This window comes from Rhinopithecus roxellana, chromosome 5 (assembly GCF_007565055.1).
Source record: "Rhinopithecus roxellana isolate Shanxi Qingling chromosome 5, ASM756505v1, whole genome shotgun sequence".
In the NCBI taxonomy this organism is placed as follows: Eukaryota; Metazoa; Chordata; class Mammalia; order Primates; family Cercopithecidae; genus Rhinopithecus; species Rhinopithecus roxellana.
Window position 1 is genome coordinate 39,294,123 of NC_044553.1, and position 19,809 is coordinate 39,313,931.

At 46.5% G+C, this 19,809-nt stretch overlaps 1 protein-coding gene across 1 annotated transcript in view; it reads right to left on the minus strand.

The window, feature by feature from the left end:
* GNB5 (G protein subunit beta 5) overlaps nucleotides 1–19,809 on the minus strand; it is a 55,293-nt gene that overhangs the window by 12,687 nt on the left and 22,797 nt on the right. The window contains exons 2-6 of the mRNA XM_010361391.2: nucleotides 19,479–19,615; nucleotides 15,066–15,107; nucleotides 12,538–12,614; nucleotides 6,189–6,321; nucleotides 606–749 (exon numbers count right to left, since the gene is read on the minus strand). Coding sequence (XP_010359693.1) covers nucleotides 606–749; nucleotides 6,189–6,321; nucleotides 12,538–12,614; nucleotides 15,066–15,107; nucleotides 19,479–19,615 — 533 coding nt within the window. The remainder of the gene's footprint in view (nucleotides 1–605; nucleotides 750–6,188; nucleotides 6,322–12,537; nucleotides 12,615–15,065; nucleotides 15,108–19,478; nucleotides 19,616–19,809) is intronic.

Below are 19,809 nucleotides of genomic sequence, written 5' to 3' on the forward strand. Positions count from 1 at the left end.
CCCGACCCAGGCGCCCTGACTCCTAGTCTAGTGCTTCTCTGAGTCTCTGTGGCCCTGTCTGCCAACTCTGAGCTTTCAAAGCCTCTGTTTCTTGCACCCTGTGATGGGAGAGAGGATAGTGGCTGGCAGGGGTGGGGTGGGAGAGTGCCCCACAGGCCCCAAGGCACTGGCGGCATCACAGCGTTGCCTCAGCTCAGTAGCCATCTGACCTGCTGTGCCCTTGTGCGCATCTCTGATGCTCTCAGATGCTAAGTCTCTGCTATTTATTTGAGGAATGACATTTTAAAATGTGGCAGATATACACCTTGAGTTGCAGCACTCATACAGGAGAACATTCCAGATTACTCTGTAGACTGCTAACATCAGTGGCAGAACAGAAGGAGGCCCTCACAGCTCAGCCCTGTAGCTGCCCACCAAGCCCCCAAGAGGGGCCTGGAGCCAGTGAGGTCACTGCAGGAGCTGGGGGTTTAGTGGGGAGTTGAGGACAATTCCTGCAGTCCCTTCTAGGGAAGTGCCTAGGCTAATCCCAGGAATGGACAAGAACTGCCACCATAAGCCTCCTTAGTGGACACAGGAGCCCTAGGGAGTTTCCGTTGGGTCTTTACCCCAGACACGAAGGTGTTTCCAGTTTCTGAGGGGGCCAGGTCCAAGCAGAGGACGTCAGCCCCATGTCCGTGGAAGCTCTGCAGTAGCTGCCCGCTCTCCACGTCCCACAGGGCACACGTGCCATCGCCGCTCGCTGTCAGGATCTGCCCGCAGAAAAGGACAGGAAGTGGGTGGCTGTGGTTATTGCTTCTGCCAGGTGCAGTCAATCAGAGGCTTAACGTTCCGCAGGAAAAAGCAGACTCTAAAACACACACACACACACACGCACGCACGCACACACACACACGCACGCAGACACACCTGCTGTATCTGGGTTCATGCACAGAAATCTCTCTCCTATACAAAGAAGGAAAAAGTACATTTCCTACACTCTCACAGTCCTTGAGTGGTGTGTTTATGTGCCTGCCTCCCTGCAGAGCTGAAATCCTGGCGGCCTCATGGTGGTACCTACAGGGCTCTACACATGCCTGGCTCGTAGGAAGTGTCCGTTAGTCTCTGCTGCATGTTTGAAACCTTTGATGCCTCCCACTGCTGTGCGGGCCAGACACTTAAAGTGCTTCTTACTGATGCACACACATCACTGGGCTGCTTGCTAATACAGAGTCTGGGGTGGGGCCTGAGAGTCTACACTTCTCACAGGCTCCCAGGAAATGCTGAGCCTGGTGACAGGACACACCGGGAGCAGCAGGGGTCTAAGAAGCATCTTGTTGGACACGTTCTCTGTGGCTTTTCCCAAGCATAGTGCTGTCCAGAGGCTTCCCAGGACCACTGATGGGTGCAAGAGGATATTCATGCATACATAGGTTTAAGAAACATTTGCTGTGTGCTGACAGTGTCTGCCAGGCACTCTGCTAATGCATGAGGGTTTAAAGAAAGATTGTGTCTCAGTTTCTGTTCTCCCAGAATTCAGTTTAATAGGATTGCCAGCAAGAATGAAACCAACATAATTCCCCATCCCTGTGTTAAACAATTCTGGGACCAGGCCAACTTTCCTGTTACTATGTTAAACCAGACTGAGACTGAGTAAAAATAACTTTACTGCTTGCTGCAGAAAATACCTGCTCCTGGGAGAAAAGACTGTGAATCCATTAGACAACTTAACAAGATTAACAGCTTGCTCATCCAGACTCACTTCAAGACTGTTCCCTTGCTGGGCTCACCAATCCAAAGCTAAAACAGCTTTGCAAGACCCACCTTCAAATCACCACGCCCGGACCCTGAAATCCTCTAAGTATCCTTCCCTAATTCCTCCATTTTCAGACCCTACTAAGATTCTGCCAAGTGGAGGTTCTCCCTTACTGCAGGAGGTCAGATAAGCTTAGCTTTGCTTGGTTGCAAGTATTTCTGATGTTTGCTTGGGGAGTTGACATCACCAGTGGACAAGGATCGAAGACAACAGCATGGGTATCTCACCACTGCCTCCTGATGGAGGTGAGACAGGACCCGTGGCAAGGTCAGCTGGCCCAGCTCTCTGTCCTTATTCTCAGGCTGTCCACAGAAAGACTCGCCCCTCCCATTTGCATACACACTGCAAACTTTTTCATCTACTGCTTGTCCCATCCTGGGGAAGGGAAGTGCAAACACCACTGTGCACTATGCCCAACTGATACAGGATGCAACTTACAGTCAGGCAGCAAAGCCCTGACCCAGGCGCCCTGACTCCTAGTATCGGGCTTCTATGAGTCTCTGTGGCCCTGCAGTCACTGGGATCCAGTGACTGGATCCAGGTGTGCACACAGGAGGGTCCCAAATCCAGTGTGGTGATATCTGAGTTGGTCTTCAAGGAAGAGTGAGAGCTGGCCAGGTGAAGGAAGGGAAGGGGAGAGAGAAACTCCAGGGGGGCCTATGGCTACACTAAATGAAAGGTGAGTCCGTTCACAGGTGGGGACTCAGCCTGAAGCCAAGAGGGTACTCTGGAAGCTTCTGGGCAGGAGAATGAGAAGAGCAAACGTATATTTTAGGAAACTCTGGCGGAGGCCCAAAGAGCCTCTAGATAGCTTACAAGTACAAAGGTCAGCCATAGAGTAAAGGCAAACAGGGGTGCCGGGGGGAAAGACATGGGGGCGGGGCTGTCACTGCCAGTGTGTGTGAGGCCTGGGCTCTGGCTGAGCATACCTTCCTGGGGTTGGGAGAAAGGCAGTGAGGACTCAGAGTTCAGGGCCCTCATAGGCCCAGCTGGCGGCATCACAGAGCCCTGGAGACAGCTGGGTACTGACAGCAATGGAGGGGATCTGCAAGGGAGAAGCTCTGGATAGCAGAGCCTCCTACTCCCTGCCTTCTGGCTGCTCCACAGGGCCTGGGTGGAGTGATAAGACTGGAGGAAGTGGCTCCTGCAGTGTAAGTGGCCGCAAGATAGCCCTTTGCGGGTGATTACTGATGGCTGAGGAAAGAAAAGAGGAATCAGGCCTTATGTGCTGACAGCACGCAATGCACCCACTGACCACACCACACCTTCAATTTCCAGCTGCTGATGGGGTCTCTCCTCCTCACCTTTTGCCCCCTTTGCCTTTTTCTTCCCCTCTCTCTTATATGTTAGGCCTTGCACATAAAGAATCTCATTTTTTTCCCAGCACTTTGGGAGGCTGAGGTGGACGGATCACCCGAGGTCAGGAGTTCAAGACCAGCCTGGCCAACATGGTAAAACTCCATCTCTACTAAAAATACAAAAATTAGCCAGTTGTGGTGGCTCACACCTGTTGTCCCAGCTACTCGGAAGGCTGAGGCACGAGAATTGCTTGAACCTGGGAGGTGGAGGTTGCAGTGAGCTGAGATTACGCCACTGCACTCCAGCCTGGGCAACAGAGTAAGACTTGGTCTCAAAAAAAAAAGAAAAAAAAAATGAGATTTTTTTTTTTTTTTTTCCTGCAGGGAAGGAACAAATTACAAGAAGAGGAGGGGAATCTGCTCCCGCCCTGGCATTGAACCCACTGGCTGTCCACAGGACCCCCTCCAGCCTCGACTTCCTTCAGGAGGCCTGCATACATCCAATAAGATGACTTAAGCTGGCAAAGTAGCTTATGGACACACAGAACCTGAACCGAGGCTGAATTTGGGTATTAATATTTTGTTAGATGCTTGAATTCCCGCAATCTCTCCTGGCCCACACCCACTAGTGGTTGTTCCAACTCACCATTTTCCTAACACTTGCAATAACTTACAGTTTATTTTGAGACACCAGGTCCAAACAATTTTCTTTAAGCAACGACCCAGTCTTGATCTTTAATTTAGGAAATTTTCATACCATACTGTTTGATCAAAAAAATGAATAGTTTTTAAAAGTTAAAAGTAGATTTCTAATACTTTTCAATTTTGTGTTTGTGATCTTCATTGTAAGTAAAAATAAATTTTAAAGGCCAAACATTTATTCACATAAAAGCATTAAACAGAACCCCTAACTCATTGTCACTCATTTGTTCTGGAATGCAGACAATTTGTAGGTTTAATACCATAGTCTCATACCAGCCACTTGAGTTTCTCTTTCATCATCCTAGATCCCAGGGATTGAAGAAAGCTGGAGGTTCATGAGTTCAGTAGTACCCAAACTAGGCTGTGTATCACAATCACCCATGAAGCTTTGTGTTAATAATAATAAAATTGGCTGGGTGTGATGGCTCACGCCTATAATCCCAGCACTTTGGGAGACCAAGGCGAGTGGATCGCTTGAGCTCTGGAGTTCAAGACCAGCCTGGGCAACACAGCGAGACCCCATCTCTACAAAAAATACAAAAATTAGCCAGGCATGGTGGCGCATGCTTGCAGACCCACTACAGGCTCACCAGCTACTTGGGAGGCTGAGGCAGGAGAATCACTTGAGCCTGGGTAGTGGAGGCTTCAGTGAGCCCAGACTGTGCCACTGCACTCCAGCCTGGGTACTAGAGTGAGACCCTGTTTCAAAAAACAAACAAACAAACAAATAAATAATAACAGTTAACACTTACTGATATTTACCAGGGACTCTACTATTTACATGAATCATCTCGTTTAAGTCTCAGAAAACCTTATGCAGGACAGATTTAATACTTTACAGATTTTATCCTCATGTGCAGGTGAGAAAAATGAAGCATGCAGAAATTCAAATGCTGTCTAGGATCACTAGCTAGAACATGGCGGAGCCAGGATCTAATCCTGCTGTCTGCCTCCGGAGCCACCCTTCACCTGCTCTGCCTCCCAGGCCACGTCTCCGCCGAGGTAGCCAGCTGGGACTTCCCTCTATCTCTGGCTAAGCTACTTGTTGGAAAAGAAAGCACCTTTTAACCCAGAGGTGCCCCCTTTCATCCCCGACCCTGCCCTGTGGCAACACAGAGTGAGGCGGATGGGTCTCCACAGAGGGGCTTCAGATGCCTGATGGTCGTGGTAGCCCCCTGAGCCTGCCTTCATCCAGCCTAAATGTCCTCTGTTGCTTTGGTTTGCCTCAGGCCCAAAGACATCTGGTTTTGGCCACTGCAGCCAGCCAGTGGCCACAGTGCCCCCTGCTGAACAAGTCTGCAAGATTCCTGGTTAGGCTCAAAAATTAGGTGTAAACAACAGGTGCACAATGGCGATATTGCAAGTCCCAACATCCCCCCATCAGCAATTGAACAACTACCCAGCCACCTGACCTCCCTGCTTCTAACCTCCCCATCCCTCCTGACATCAATCGCTGAAACCAGAGTAAACTATGGAAGGCTTCAATCTAACTCAGACACCCTCCTCTTCCAAACAAACCAAAATCTGACTCACCCCTCAAGAGCTCCTGCCACCTATAGGGTCCAGCCCAGGCACTCAGGGAGCCCTGGGATCTGGCCCCACCCACCTCTCAGCTGCCTGCTTCCCACCGTGCTCCCTCACACGCTGTGGCTGCCTGGAGTGGCAGCGGTCCCTTTTCACTGACAGCAGCAAGTCTGTGACCAACCCCTCCTGCTCGGAGCTCCCCAGTTCCCCCACTGTCCAACCATTACTGGTTTTCATGAAGGTCCCTGAGGGCCAAGACTGAGCTTTTGGCCCCAGAGCCATGTGGTATCTGGCAATGTGGGTAGTAGGTACTGAGAAGATTTGCTGAATAAGTGTGAATAAATAAATGATGCGGTGCTTTCACCACTTGCTAAATAAAACTTGGTCAAACTGTTAAAGGTTGTGTTTTCACTGTAGTGTATTCAAAGTAGAGCAAAGATTTAATATGGTGAAGCATTTTCTTTTTGCGTTGGTTAAAACAGGACTGTAAAGTGAGATGCATATAGTGCACAGCTCTGAAGCCCAACAGCTCAGTGAAGCTTTACACACGTTAGCACGCAGACCAGGGCACAGTAACTGCCTCCACCCCAGGGGGTTCCCTGCTCTACTCCCACCCTCGCCAAGTCAATCAGAGGAGGATTTTCAATATGCCATAAAGTTTATCTCAACTCTATCAACAATCTAGCCCCAACTTTCTCATGTTATTAAAAATCATAATAATAACTGATGAGAAACAATGGGAGCTTCCCCTTAGAGCAAACTACTGGAGCACACCCATCTTGTTCAGAGAGATGCCAAAAGCTTCCTCTCCTCTCGGCTCCTCTTTAGTGCTCCTTGGCAGGTCAACCTGACACCGGGGGCCGCTTATTTACCTGCATGTCAGAGTTGGTGAAGCTGCAGGCCGACAGGTAGTTGGTGTGCATAGCAACAGACTTCTTTTTGGCAGCCATGTTTTCATTTTTGTCAAACGTCAAGGGATACACAGAACACTTATTATCCAAACCACTAGGATGGAAAGAAAGAAGTACCACAGGTTAATGCAGAGTAACAGAAAATGTGTCTACTTTCCCAATCACATAAACTTTTCAACATATTCTCTTTAGCAGTATCATATTGTAACCTTTCCTCCAACTTTTACTTTGAAGATTTTTTTTTTTCAAATAGAGACAGGGTCTCACTATGTTGCCCAGGTTGGTCTTGAACTCTTGGCCTCAAGCAATCTTCCCTTGGCCTCCCAAAGTGCTAGGATTACAAGTGTGAGCCACTGCGCCCGGCCAGTTTGAAGATTTTCAAACTTACTGTAAAACTGAAAAAAAAAAAAAAAAAAAAAAATAGTATACTGAATACCCAGATCCCTTCCCTTAGATTCACAGACTTAACATTTTGTCGAATCTGCAGGAGCAAATTCTGAACCATTTCACTGCAAACTGCAGATATGACATTTTCCTTCTGAACACTTCCACTTGCAAATTTACATCTCCTAAAAATAAGAACAGTCTCCTATCTACCACATCCTTATCACATTTGAGAAAATCAACAAAACCTCCATAACATCACTCAATAAGCCAGCCAGATTCAATCTTCCCCAATTGTTGCCAGGATCCAGGGCCCAGCCAAGGCTCACATATTACATTCAGTTGTTACATCTTTTTAAGATCTTTTAATCTAGAACAGACTCTACCTACTGTTTGTTGTTCATGACAGGAAATCTTAGATTGGCTGTGTACAGAATGTTGTATATGGTGGATTTGTCAGATGGTTTCTTAATGGTTAGATTCAAGTACTGTAGAACATTCTGGCAATAAGAGTATCAAGGTGCTACTGTGTACTTCTTTCTTATTGCTTCATGTCAGAAGGCTTGTAATGTCTCTTCCAAGATTGGTGAAGCCAACTTTGATTACTTGGTTAAGGTGGACCACTAGATATCTCCAGTGTAAAGGTAATTTGTTCATAATCAGTGATAATCTGTGGTGTGATATTTTGAGACCACAAAAATATCCTTTCCTCAACCACTTTCATACAGAAACTTTGCATGATTACCCTTGCTTGAATCAAATATTACTTTAGGGATGCAAAAGGGTGATTTATTTTGATAATGTCTTCCATATTTATTAGCTGGTGTTTTTCTGTAATGAAGAATCCTCCTTCCCACCATCACTGTACACCCATAAATTTTTCTTCTTAATTGTATCATGATCCATTATTATCATTACTACATTTGATGCTCAAATTACCCCAAATTTGGGGCCTCTTCAAGTCAGCTCCTGTTTTGTTTTTGTTTTGTTTTTTTTTTTATATGTGACGCCTATTGGTCCTTGAATGTTCCTTTACTTTCTAGAACAAGAAAATATCCTAGGCTCACTTTATTCTTTTCCCCCCCAGAGACCTAACCCCAGCCTTACCCTAAGGTGCTCTGCTTTCTTTTTGTAGGGAACAATATTTAAGATGGGGTCACTTTTTTCTGACACACTGGGAAAGCCAAGGTTTCCTTCTGCTTTTCCAGCGTCTTGGGAGATGCACAGGTGTATTCTCGGGTAGTTTCTTACCAGTAATTAGCTTTGGCAAACTTGTTTATAGAATGTGCCGGGGAGGCTGGGCGTGGTGGCTCACGCCAGTAATCCCAGCACTTTGGGAGGCCAAGGTAGACAGATCACCTGAGGTGAGGAGTTCAAGACCACCCTGGCCAACATGGAGAAACCCTGCCTCTACTAAAAATACAAAAATTAGCTGGGTGAGGTGGCACACACCTGTAATCCCAGCTACTTGGAAGGCTGAGGCAGGAGAATTGCTTGAACCTGGGAGGCAGAGGTTGCAGTGAATTGAGACCACACCACCGCACTCCAGCCTGGGCAACAGAGTGAGACTCTTTGTCTTAAAAAAAAAAAAAAAAAAAAAAAGAATGTGCAGAGAATGATTTGCACTTAGGCTATGGTAAGGGACAAGCATGCTGTGGACTATGGTCCTCCCTGACCCCTGAGCTGGGATATGTCCTCCCCGTCCTGAGTAATTTCTGTTGAGATACTTATTACTTAGGGTTATTCGCATTGGTATGAGAAGCAGGAAGGTTTTGCTGGGTGATGCATCCAGTGTTGAATCTCTGCTTTAGTACCCAACTAATGTTGTGATCTTGGTTACGTATTCATCTTTGAATTCCATGATGACACCTGGCCCAGTGCCTTGCACACAGGAGCTCGTAGTAAGTATACAACACCTAAATGAAAGCTTCTTGGGGATATGGCTCTTAAATAAGAAATACTTGTATATATAATCAATTGACACATTTTTTGGGGAAAGGGGATTGTGCCAATACTATTTGGGTTTTAGCTTTCAAGTTTGGAAACAACTGAGCGAGAGAACCAGGAGCCAGGTAAATTAAGATAAAAAATAACCCCATTACTACCTACGATGACATTTAGAGAATGTGGCATCAGTGCAGGTCTATGTGATAATACAGTTGCAGGGATGTCATACAGTCATGGTTGGGAAACATTATGTCAGACTTACCACTAGAAACTCAAATGAATCACAGCTGCTCTTAGCAGTTTTGGGAAAGGTCTGGGAAGGGGAGATGGTACTTCTACCTGCGATAAGGAGTATTAGTTTCATCTTGGACGCTCTCTCATCCACTAGACCCCCATATTTTAAAAAATGCCTTCATAAGTGTTCATACCTTGAACTTCCTCTGCTTTGGCCCTTGTAACAGCCAGTGAGGCAGCCAGGAAAGGTGCTAGCACCTCCCACATGGCAAGGTGGGGAAACAGATGACAAAGATCAGGGTGCCAGCCATCCCTCCACTCTGAACTCTGTGTCTGCACCAAGCTAAGTTACCAGAAAGCTATCTATCTGGGCCTGGTAATGCTGCTCTCTTCCTTCCATCCCACTACCCTCATGGGAATTCTTCCGCTGCATTCCATTTAGTGAGGGTAAAATTAAGAAACAGCCACAGCATCATTACCTAAACTACTGCTGAAGACATTGTTCACTGTTATCATATTCACTATACATTGCAGAAGGGCCTACCCAATATATTCTTTCTACAATTTAGAACTGCGTATCTAATAGTTCAATATTGGACACTGAGGTATTATGTAACACACCCAGCTCAATGCATCTGCTAAAATTCATGTCCAATTAGAAACGTATTACCCTAGGATTTAAAAAAATGTGGAGAACTTATGATTCCTACTGAGTAGTGAAGAACTGACACTGCAGGAGAGGTCTGGCTTTTGCCCTCAGCTACTTGGAAGTGATCTCTGGGCCCCTGGAATGTCCTCCCTGGTAAGAGTGGCTTGGTTTGCTTGGGGGCTTTGGCCACCAGTTTAATAATGTGATTTATGATGGGGGCTTTCGGATGCGTCATATCAGGTCTGATCTCCAGAGGAACTTGAGACTAAAGGTATCTGCCCGAACTTCTAGAGAGACTGGAGACTAAAGGTAAACCACACAGGCAGTGTGTGGTCAAGCCCCCAATAAAACCTCTGGACACCTAAGGCTCAGAGGAGCTTCCCCAGCTGGCAATACTCTGCATGTATTATCATACACCATGGCCAAGAGGAAACAAGGCTGTCAGCGACCACCCCAGGGAGACGATGACTGGCAGCTCCATGTCTAGATGCCTTCTGGCTTCTGCCCCAGGGGTCTCTTCCTTTGGCTGGTTCTAATTTGTATCTTTCCACTGTAATAAAACTGTGGTAGTTAAGTACAGCACTTTCATGAGTTTGGCGAGCTGTTTTAGAGAATTCCTGGGGTTGTGGGGACCCTCAAATTTGCAGCCAGGATCTGAAGTAAGGGGCACTCTTGGAACTGTGCCTGCTAACTGTAGTTGGCTAAACTCCTTTGCACCAACCTTATAATTGTGGCCTATTTCTCCCTTGCTTGCTTTCTCTAATAGATGTGTTACACATGTAGTACAAATATATATATATGTGTATATATATATATGTTTACATATATATCTTTTATTATAGCACCTCTTATCCTTTTAGGAAGTAGATGGTAATAAATTTTATATAAATACTGGCATCCATCTATAAAGTGGAGACATAATCCACTTTTGAGCTATTTTAAAAATTAAAAAATATGGGCCAGGTGCAGTGGCTAACACCTGCAATCTCAACACTTTGGGAGGCCGAGGCAGGAGGATCACTTGAGGTCAGGAGTTCGAGACCACCTTGGCCAACATGGTAAAACCCCATCTCTGTTAAAAAAAAAATTCCAAAAATTACCTGGGCATGGTGGTGCATGCCTGTAGTCCCAGCTACTTGGGAGGCTGAGGCAGAAGAATGGCTTGAACCTGGGGGGCAGAGGCTGCAGTGAGCCAAGATCGTACCACTACACTCCAGCCTGGGTGACAGAGCGAGACTCCATCGCAAAAAAAAAAACAAAAAAAAGTGAAATACATGTATGTGAACATGGGCTCCAAAGGGACATGTGGTCTTGGCCACTGGAAGAAGAATGAGAATATGTCCCCAGTGCATCCACCCAAAGGGTGGGAACACTGGAGAAGATGGTTGGTGTGACTGGCTGAAGAGGGCTCCAAAACGTTTGCCTGGGGACTCGGGCTTTTCCTCTTTAAAATAAAATTCTTTCTTCCTGATTATAAAGAGAAAAATTCCCATAGTCCCATCATCCAGAAAGAACTACTATTTTATTTGGTATAGTTCCTCCCAGCCTTTATAATACGCCTTTTTTTTTTTTTTTTTTTTTTCCTTTCTTCAGACAGAGTCTTGCTCTGTCTCCAGGCTGGAGGACGGTGGTGCGATCTCGGCTCACTGCAAGCCCCGCCTCCCCAGTACACGCCATTCTCTTGCCTCAGCCTCCCGAGTAGCTGGGACTGCAGGCTCCCGTCACCATCCCCGGCTAATTTTTCCTATTTTTAGTAGAGATGGGGTTTCACCATGTTAGCCAGAATGGTCTCGATCTCCTGACCTCGTAATTCACCCGTCTCAGCGTCCCAAAGTGCTGGGATTACAGGCGTGAGCCACTGCGCCTGGCCTAATATGCCTCTTTTTAAAAACATGGCTGAGATACTGTGGCAGAAATATTTTGAATGGTCTCAGAATTGTTCAACACAGGGACCAGGAATTATGTCAGTTTCAGTTCTCATTGCCAAACCTGTTAAACTGAGCTCCAGGAGAATAGGGAATAAGGCACACTCTTCCTAGTAATCTTGATGCCCTTTTCATATAGCGTAATTAAGAATTTTCCTTTTTAATGGCTGTATGATATTCCATTCAATTCATGTACCACAATTCACTTAAGTTTTCCTGGATGGGTATGTTGGTTCCTTTTTTCTTTCTTTCTTTTTTTTTTTTTTTTTGCTTTATTTTATTTTTGAGACAGGGTCTCACTCTGTCACCCAGGCTGGAGTGCAGTGGCATGATCACAGCTTACTGCATCCTTAACCTCCCAGGCTCAAGCAGTCCTCCCACCTCAGCTTCCAGAATAGCTGGGTCTACAGGTGTATACCACCACACCCAGCTAATTAGATATATATATTTTTTTTTTTTTTGTAGAGACAAGTTGTTATTACCACATTGCCCAGACTGGTCTCGAACTCCTGGGCTCAGGTGATCCTCCTGCCTCTGCCTCCCAAAGTGCTGGGATTACAGGCGAGAGCCATCACGCCTGGTGTTTTTTGCTTTATTTTTAAAAATACTACAATTAATGTCATTGTCCATATGGCTTTTCTATGTTTCGCATCATTCCTTTCAAATGAGTTCCTGGATGTGGAGTCACCAGATCAAAGGCTATCAGTTTTTCAAGGCTTCTGACAGAGATTACCAAGTTGCTTTCCAAAATGTTTGCAACGTTTATAGTTCTGCCAAAAGCATTTGAGAGAGGAGATAGGTTTGAGAGATGAGATAGGTTTGAGATACTGTCAGTTTGTAATGAAAATAATTATGAAAGAGAGTTTCATGGTTCTTTTTTTTTTTTTTTTTTAAAGAGATGGGGGTCTTGCTTTGTTGCCAAGGTGGACTTGAACTCCTGGGGTCAAGTGATCCTCCCACCTCAGCCTCCCAGGTGGCTGGGATTACAAGCAGGCACCACTGTGCCGGCTTACGGTTTCTCCTTTGACCAAGTTCAGGGAAGGATTTAGCATGCTGCTTCACAAGTAAACTACAAAAACTACGAGTTCTTGTTTGTTTGCTTGTTTTTGTTAAGAAAACAGTATTTTATGGTTAACACAAAATCTGAAAAGCTGCCGTAGCTCCAACTTACCCACAAGCAATGGCACATCCCGATGGGGCATAAGCACATGCCATCACCCACGTGCAGGGCATAGTGACCGCGTGCTCCTGAAACATAGCACAGAGTGGACAACTAGCACTTCCACACAAAACTCTTTTTTTTTTTTTTTTTTTTTTTTTTGAGATGCAGTCTCACTCTGTTGCCAGTCTGGAGTGCAGTGGCACAATCTCAGCTCACTCCAACATCCGCCTCCCAGGTTTAAGCGATTCTCCTGTTTCAGCCTCCTGAGTAGCTGGGATTACAGGCATGTGCCATCACGCCTGGCTAATTTTTGTAGTTTTAGTAGAGATGGGGTTTGACCATGTTGGCCAGGCTGGTCTCGAACTCCTGACCTCAAGTGATCTGCTCATCTTGGCCTCCCAAAGTGCTGGGATTACAGGTGTGAGCCCCCGTGCCTGGCCACAAAAATCTTAATGTTTAAATTTTAGAAAATAAAATCACCAGATGCCTACTGAATTACATTATAGTTTCAAAAGGAAGTGGTAGAGGGTAAAGATGGGCTCAAGACTTATGAGGGGACTCTCATAATCAACTTTATGTCACATATTCGAAAAGTTAAAAAGCTCAACTAACAAAAGCAAACAAAACAAAACAAAACAAAACAAAAAACCCTTCATGTTTTACTTCCTTCTTAATGTCATACTCCCTTTGTTCTTCTGCCTATCAGGGCCCCTTTGCTTTGAAAGGTATGTCCCAAATCTCCTTTCAGATACATACGTTTCCTTGTTTACTCTGATCTCCATTTTCAAAATACACTCTGGAATGACTTTTTATAGATGTATTTTCAGTTTGTTTGAACAGCTCAGCCAGCCCATTGCAGCATTTATTCCCCTCTCACCCCTAGAGGACTATTAGAGCCACTATAGGGGCTGCAAGAGCCCCTATACAGTCTGCAAGAGCCTGTGTCCACTGTGGGACCTAAACCATCCCAGGGAAGGTATGAATGGGTGCGGGGAGGGGAGGGCGATCTTTGGTTGTGCCCACAGATAATGAGAACTGGTAAAATGGAAATATTAAGAACTAAACGCCACAGTCCCTGGCTTCTGGCTTCACAGAGGAGAATAAGAACCATCGTGGGCACAAGCGGCTGGCCTGCACGCGGTCGCACATCTTGGTGGTGGTGAAACCAGGACCAGGGTCCACGTCTCCCATGGGAATAAGACCTCAGGCTCAGATGTATTGGAAATATGGCTCTGTTGTTTGCATATCTGCGTGCAGGAGGACAGAGGTGACTCAGCCAGCCAGCAGCCAGGGACGGGCGCGCTTAGTTCTTCATGCTTCCAATGTACGCTCAAGTGCTGGCCTTCTTCTCTGTTATATGTGTTTTCGTGGGGAAACACAGGCCCCAATACTGCCTGCCCAAACACTATTATCAATAGCAGTCTTGTAAGCTTTCAGAGGCCAAGAATAATCTACTGCTCACCAGAGAACGAGCTGAGGTAGCCACTGTCAGCACAGGGTATCCCAGGCCCCCTTCCTCACAAGTAACGGCTGTATTCCCTGCCACGGGCCACAAGGGGCACCCTCGGCTCCCTAGAAATCAGTCTGTGCTCTAAGCCATGATAGGTGTAAACAGAAGCAACTACACTCCTGCACAGTCCAGAAGATGCTGAGGAGTTCTGGGAGAGACGGAGGCTTCCAAGGAGCTAGGCGCTGTATAGCAAAGCCCTGAGCAAATTGTTAAGCTGTCATTTGTATTCCCCAGGGGACTGCCCATTAGGGACTCGACTCTACAAAACGGTTCTGGCCCCTCACTTGACCAGGTCATGTCACCAGCTGCTTCCCACGACAGTGACTAAACACATTCGACAATGCGGAATATGGCTGCTGTTCACTATGAGACAGAGACAGGTCCCATGTTTTTCATAGCATAAAGGAAGGCTTTCTAAATAAATATAGGAATTCTTATTTAATACACAATACTCTTTATTGTAAATGCCAATGCAATGCAGGTGTGCCAGCATACCCGCACATAGGCTTTGGTCTTCAACGTTCATTAAGAGCTAAAATTTAAATCTAAGTTGAGCTGTGCATGCCCAGACCAGACTTGCAAGGGGATCAGACTGCATGACAGGGTAGCTCTGCCCAATCCCACTGCAGCCTCGTCTTCCCCACCCTCCATGTGTTCATTCCCACAGGGCTATGCAGTCTGGTCAAACAGAGGGGAGGGAATGGAGGATTTCGGTGCCTCTTATCACTCAGAAGACAAATAGTACATGCAGTTGCACATGTGGACACAAGTTTTCCATGCTCTGCCCATTTCTGTGTTGGTACTGGCAGCCCCTATAGTGGCTCTAATAGTCCTCTAGGGGTGAGAGGGGAATAAATGCTGCAATGGGCTGGCTGAGCTGTTCAAACACGGATGAGCCATCCCTAGAGAAAACTGCTTGCAGGGACACATGGAGAAAAATCAGGACAGGGCCGGGCAGCTGGACCAGAGCACCTTTAACTAGGCTGGGGTTCTGAAGTGCCTAATGTGGCTGGGAACAACGCCTCACCTTGTTCGTGGTGAAGGAATCCCACACGATCACCTTCCCATCCTGGAGGGAGAAGAGCAAACAGTTCAGAGGTTGTCAAGTTCTTACATATTACCGCTGAGAATTCCTTATAAAAGCTGTGTCCAGCAGGGCAGTGTGAAGTGGAAAGCCGGAATGAGGATCTGGATAATCAAGACTCCCTAATCTTCCATGAAAAAAAGCGGAGTGAGTGTGGGAGGGGCTGGATGTCCCAGTGGAGCTGAAGGATTTCAACCTTACATTCCTTGGAAAGATACAACAGGAAACAACACACAGACACTTCTTTCATACCATTTACAAACCATGCACAAACTGTTGGTACACTATCATCACCTGCCATACGCTAAATGTCAACAGATTATACAGAGGAAAGATAAACCTGACATTACCTTTAGGGACCTGACAGGTAAATAATAAATCTTTTTCTCCCACAACATCTCCACTACTTAGTCCTTTCTCCCATTTGCTTTGGAGCCCATGGTCCCTGCAGCACCATCCAGGAACCCCTCTCCCCATTCCCTGTCCATTTCTCCGCCAGGGACAGCTGCGGAGGGGGCTGAATGGGCCTGAGATCAGTCTAATTCCTCCAGGGGCTCACAGATGTCACAGCTCCAGCTCTGACATTTCGCACCTACGCTGAGATATGCGCCATTGTGGTGAGAACCCCTGTGGGCAGCTGTTCAGTAAGCAAACAGCACTCCCTGCCAGGGTGAACGCAGAGCTGGCCCTGCCACAGAGAATGCTGCCACTTTCACTGCAACCCAGCTGCAGCCTCCTGTGGGTGTGGGTTGTGACTATAGCATCATCTATTTGGGTTTTTTTGTTTTGTTTTGTTTTTTGTTTTTTTGTTTGTTTGGTTTTTTTGAGGTGGAGTCTCACTCTATCGCCCGGGCTGGAGTGCAGTGGCTGGATCTCAGCTCACTGCAAGCTCCGCCCCCCGGATTCACGCCATTCTCCCGCCTCAGCCTCCCAAGTAGCTGGGACTACAGGCGCCCGCCACCTCGCCCGGCTAGTTTTTTGTATTTTTTAGTAGAGACGGGGTTTCACCATGTTAGCCAGGATGGTCTCGATCTCCTGACCTCGTGATCCGCCCGTCTCGGCCTCCCAAAGTGCTGGGATTACAGGCTTGAGGCACCGCGCCCGGCCCAGCATCATCTATTTGTAATGAAAACCCATTAGAGGTAAATCCATGTGAGCCCTGGTCCCTGCAAAGCAGTCCTCTGCCCAGACCGTGGCATGCAGGTTGCTGGGCAGACAGTGGAAGGAGATTGGATCCTCAGGGATGGGAAATCTACAGCCTCTATGGCAGGCTTGATTTTTTAATAACTCAAGCCATTTGGGGCCAAATTTTGGTGAACGAGGTGGCAGAGATATGGATGGAAAACATCACTTAAGGGCAGACGCAAGATTGGATCTGCAGTGACACAGCTGCTTGCTTTGCATGATCTGATGGAAGATTTCTGTGTTAATGCCATGCATGGCAGATGGACACTGAAGCAAGGTCAAAGTTGGTGGTTTGGGGCCTTCTGAGATTCCAAAGCACATTGGTTCTTCTGGTCTTAATTTCTGCCTAAATGGCCACACACAATGTGTGGGGTGGATTCGGCAAGCCTGTAGCACAGAAACTGGAGTGGGGCCACACGCCTGTATCATGGGGTCCTCCACACCTGGAGCCCCTAATGGCTGGGGACTGGTTCCATGCACTGCCCACATCAGCGACCACGTTAGGGGCTTCTTCCACCTCACTGCCTGCCTGTCCCCCCATGTGTGCTCTGGAGCCCTGTGTGTGCCACCCACTGTGTGCTCTGGGGTCTCATTAAACTAAGTGTGGTCTCCTCGGTGAGCACAGATTTATGTGCAGGGGCCTACGTACCAAGACAGAAAATATGCTTCTACCCTCAAGCCTTAATCCCACGTGGCTGGGGTGATTACTCTCCTGCATCTAAGCAGGAAGGCTGTTGATGAGTCCAAGTCTGTTCCAGAGGCTTCCTGCTTTCCAGCCTCCTCCCCACACCCACATCCAGGATGGAACAGAGCAGGATGGACAGGGTGTGCCCAGCCCTGCTGAAGGTCCTCCCTTCCAACAGCAGCATGTGAGTGACAGAAAACCTAACACAAAGCCTACCTTGTCTGGATTTAAGAAGTCGAAAGGCTAGAGAGCAACATGGATATCCTGATAAGCACCTTGTAAGAATAAGCTCTTGAAAAAGACTAGAAAGAAGTGCTCTAAAATAATAATAACAGGCAGGGCAAGGTGGCTCATATCTATAATCCTAGTGCTTTGGGAGGCTGAGGCAGGAAGATCACTCGAGCCTAGGAGGTCAAGGCTGAAGTAAGCTGCACTCCAGCCTGGGTAATAGAGTGAGACCCCATCTCAAGAAAAGAAAAAAGCAAAAGAAAAAGTAATAATAATGGTTGTGACAGGATGGTGGGAGTAAAAGGTTTTTATTTGTTTTATTTTCCAGTGTTTCTTTAATATAGTAAAATACACAAGTGATCAATTTATTTTGATCTTAAAAAAAAGCAAGTGCAATGTGACATACTAGATTTGTAGGTAATCCAGGAGAGTAATAACATGTGTCTTATCAAATGCAAAACTGACACAGACGTTACAGGCTGTGGATTCTCTAGAGTATATCCAGTTTTACAAGGGTTACGAAAAAAAGCAAACCAATCTGCTTTTGGAAAAACTGAGCACAAGGCAGGGGTTGGGGGAAAACTATGCTGATCATAAAAACATGATTTATAGAATAAGTATGATTTTGAGAAAAAAATAAACACTCTCACTCTGTTGCCTAGGCTGGAGAGCAATGGCATGATCTCAGCTCACTGCAACCTCCGCCTCCTGGGTTCAAGTGATTCTCCTGCCTCAGCCTCCCGAGTAGCTGGGATTACAGGCTCCTGCCACCATGCCCTGGTAATTTTTGTATATTTTAGTAGAGATGGGGTTTCACCATGTTGGCCAGGTTAGTCTTAAACTCCTGACCTCAGGTGATCCATCCGCCTCTGCCTCCCAAAGTGCTGGGATTACAGGTGTGAGCCACCACGCCCAGCCGAATATCTCTTTTTTTATTGAGACAGGGTCTCACTGTGTTGCCCAGGCTGGAGTGCAGTGGCATAATCTCAGCTCACTGCAGCCTTGACCTCCTACACCCAAACGATACTCCCACCTCAGCCTCCCAAGTAGCTGGCACTACAGGCACACACCACCATGCCCAGCTAATTTTTTATTTCTATTTTTGTATTTTTGTAAAGACGAGGTCTCACCATGTTGCCCAGGTTGGTCTTGAACTCTTGGATTCAAGTGATCCTCCCGCCTTGGCCTCCCAAAGTGCTGGGATTACAGGCATGAGCCACCATAACCAGCCTATAGAATATCTCATGTGACTTCAGTTTATAGCTTCATGTTCAATACATGTTACATAAAAATAGACATCAAAAGTACTAAGCTGCGGGAGCCACACTCCAAGTGAGACTTGGAGTCCAAATCATTCCAGCTTCCTGGTAGTCACACTTTTCTATAGTCTCTTTCCTCTTTATATCAGGGTTGTTTTGTGTGACCAACAGAATACAACAGAAGCAATGTCACCTCTGAGGCCAGGTCATGAAATATGGAATGGCCCTGCCTCTGCCCCTTCTTGTGGATCACTCGCTCTGGGAGAGGCCAGCTACCATGTTGTGAGCAGGTCCAATGGTGAGGAACTGAGGCCTCTAGCGAAGAGCCATGTGAACAAGGCACCCTGGAAGTGAGTCTCCACCTTAGTCCAGCTGTTGGCAACTACAGCCCCGACCAACATCTTCACACAACCCCACAAACCACCTGAGCCCGAACCACCCAGTGGAGCCACTCCCTGACGCCTGATTCTCAGAAACCATGCGAGATTATAAAGCTACTAATTTGGGGTAATTTTTTGGAGTGATAGATAACTAATAAATAATATATAAAATAAACTATGTAAATGATATGATTTTTAAAATTGTATTTTACAAGATATGTATCTTAACATTGTTCTTTATGACATAAGAATCGCTAAACTCCTTAAATTGAAAGAAAGTCATTGATAGAATCTAATGCCCTCAATTTGGGGAAAAAAAAAAAGAAGCTATTTAAAAAATGGTTTCATTTACAAATAAGACTTTGAAATTATTTTCAATGGCTCATCATACTGGTTAAACTACATCTACACTGTTTCAACTATTACCAACTTCAAATCTACCCAAATTAGTGAAGTTCTACAGTATGCAAGAGAGTTCTTTATGCTAAATCACATCCTTTGGAGAATGAGCAAAGTCTTACAAAGATCAGAAAAGGGCTTTTGGAAAGGGACAGCTCTCCTCCCCCTTAGCTATAAAATCCAAAACCCGCTCACCCGTTATGCAGCAGGTGTGACATACCTGTGACGAGCTCACAATCCTCCTCTTATCTTTGCACCAGTCCATGCACAGGACTTTGTTCCCATGGCCTTTGAGGGTCCTTCTGGTCTTCATGACAAACTGCCCCAGGGCCTCTACCCGCTCCGCCACCTGGTGCACTGGAAGGACAAGGCCATAGTCAGTCCCCTTGCTAAGGACCAGGTTCTGGGCTTTGGGCTGGCACAGCACAGAAACAGGCTCCGCACAGGGATGCAGTGCCATGGGTTTCCTTCACAAGAAGCCACAGCTTGATTCTCTGATTCTTTACCATTACATCCTAGCAGTACTCCTTCTTTTAAGATCAGTAGAGGGT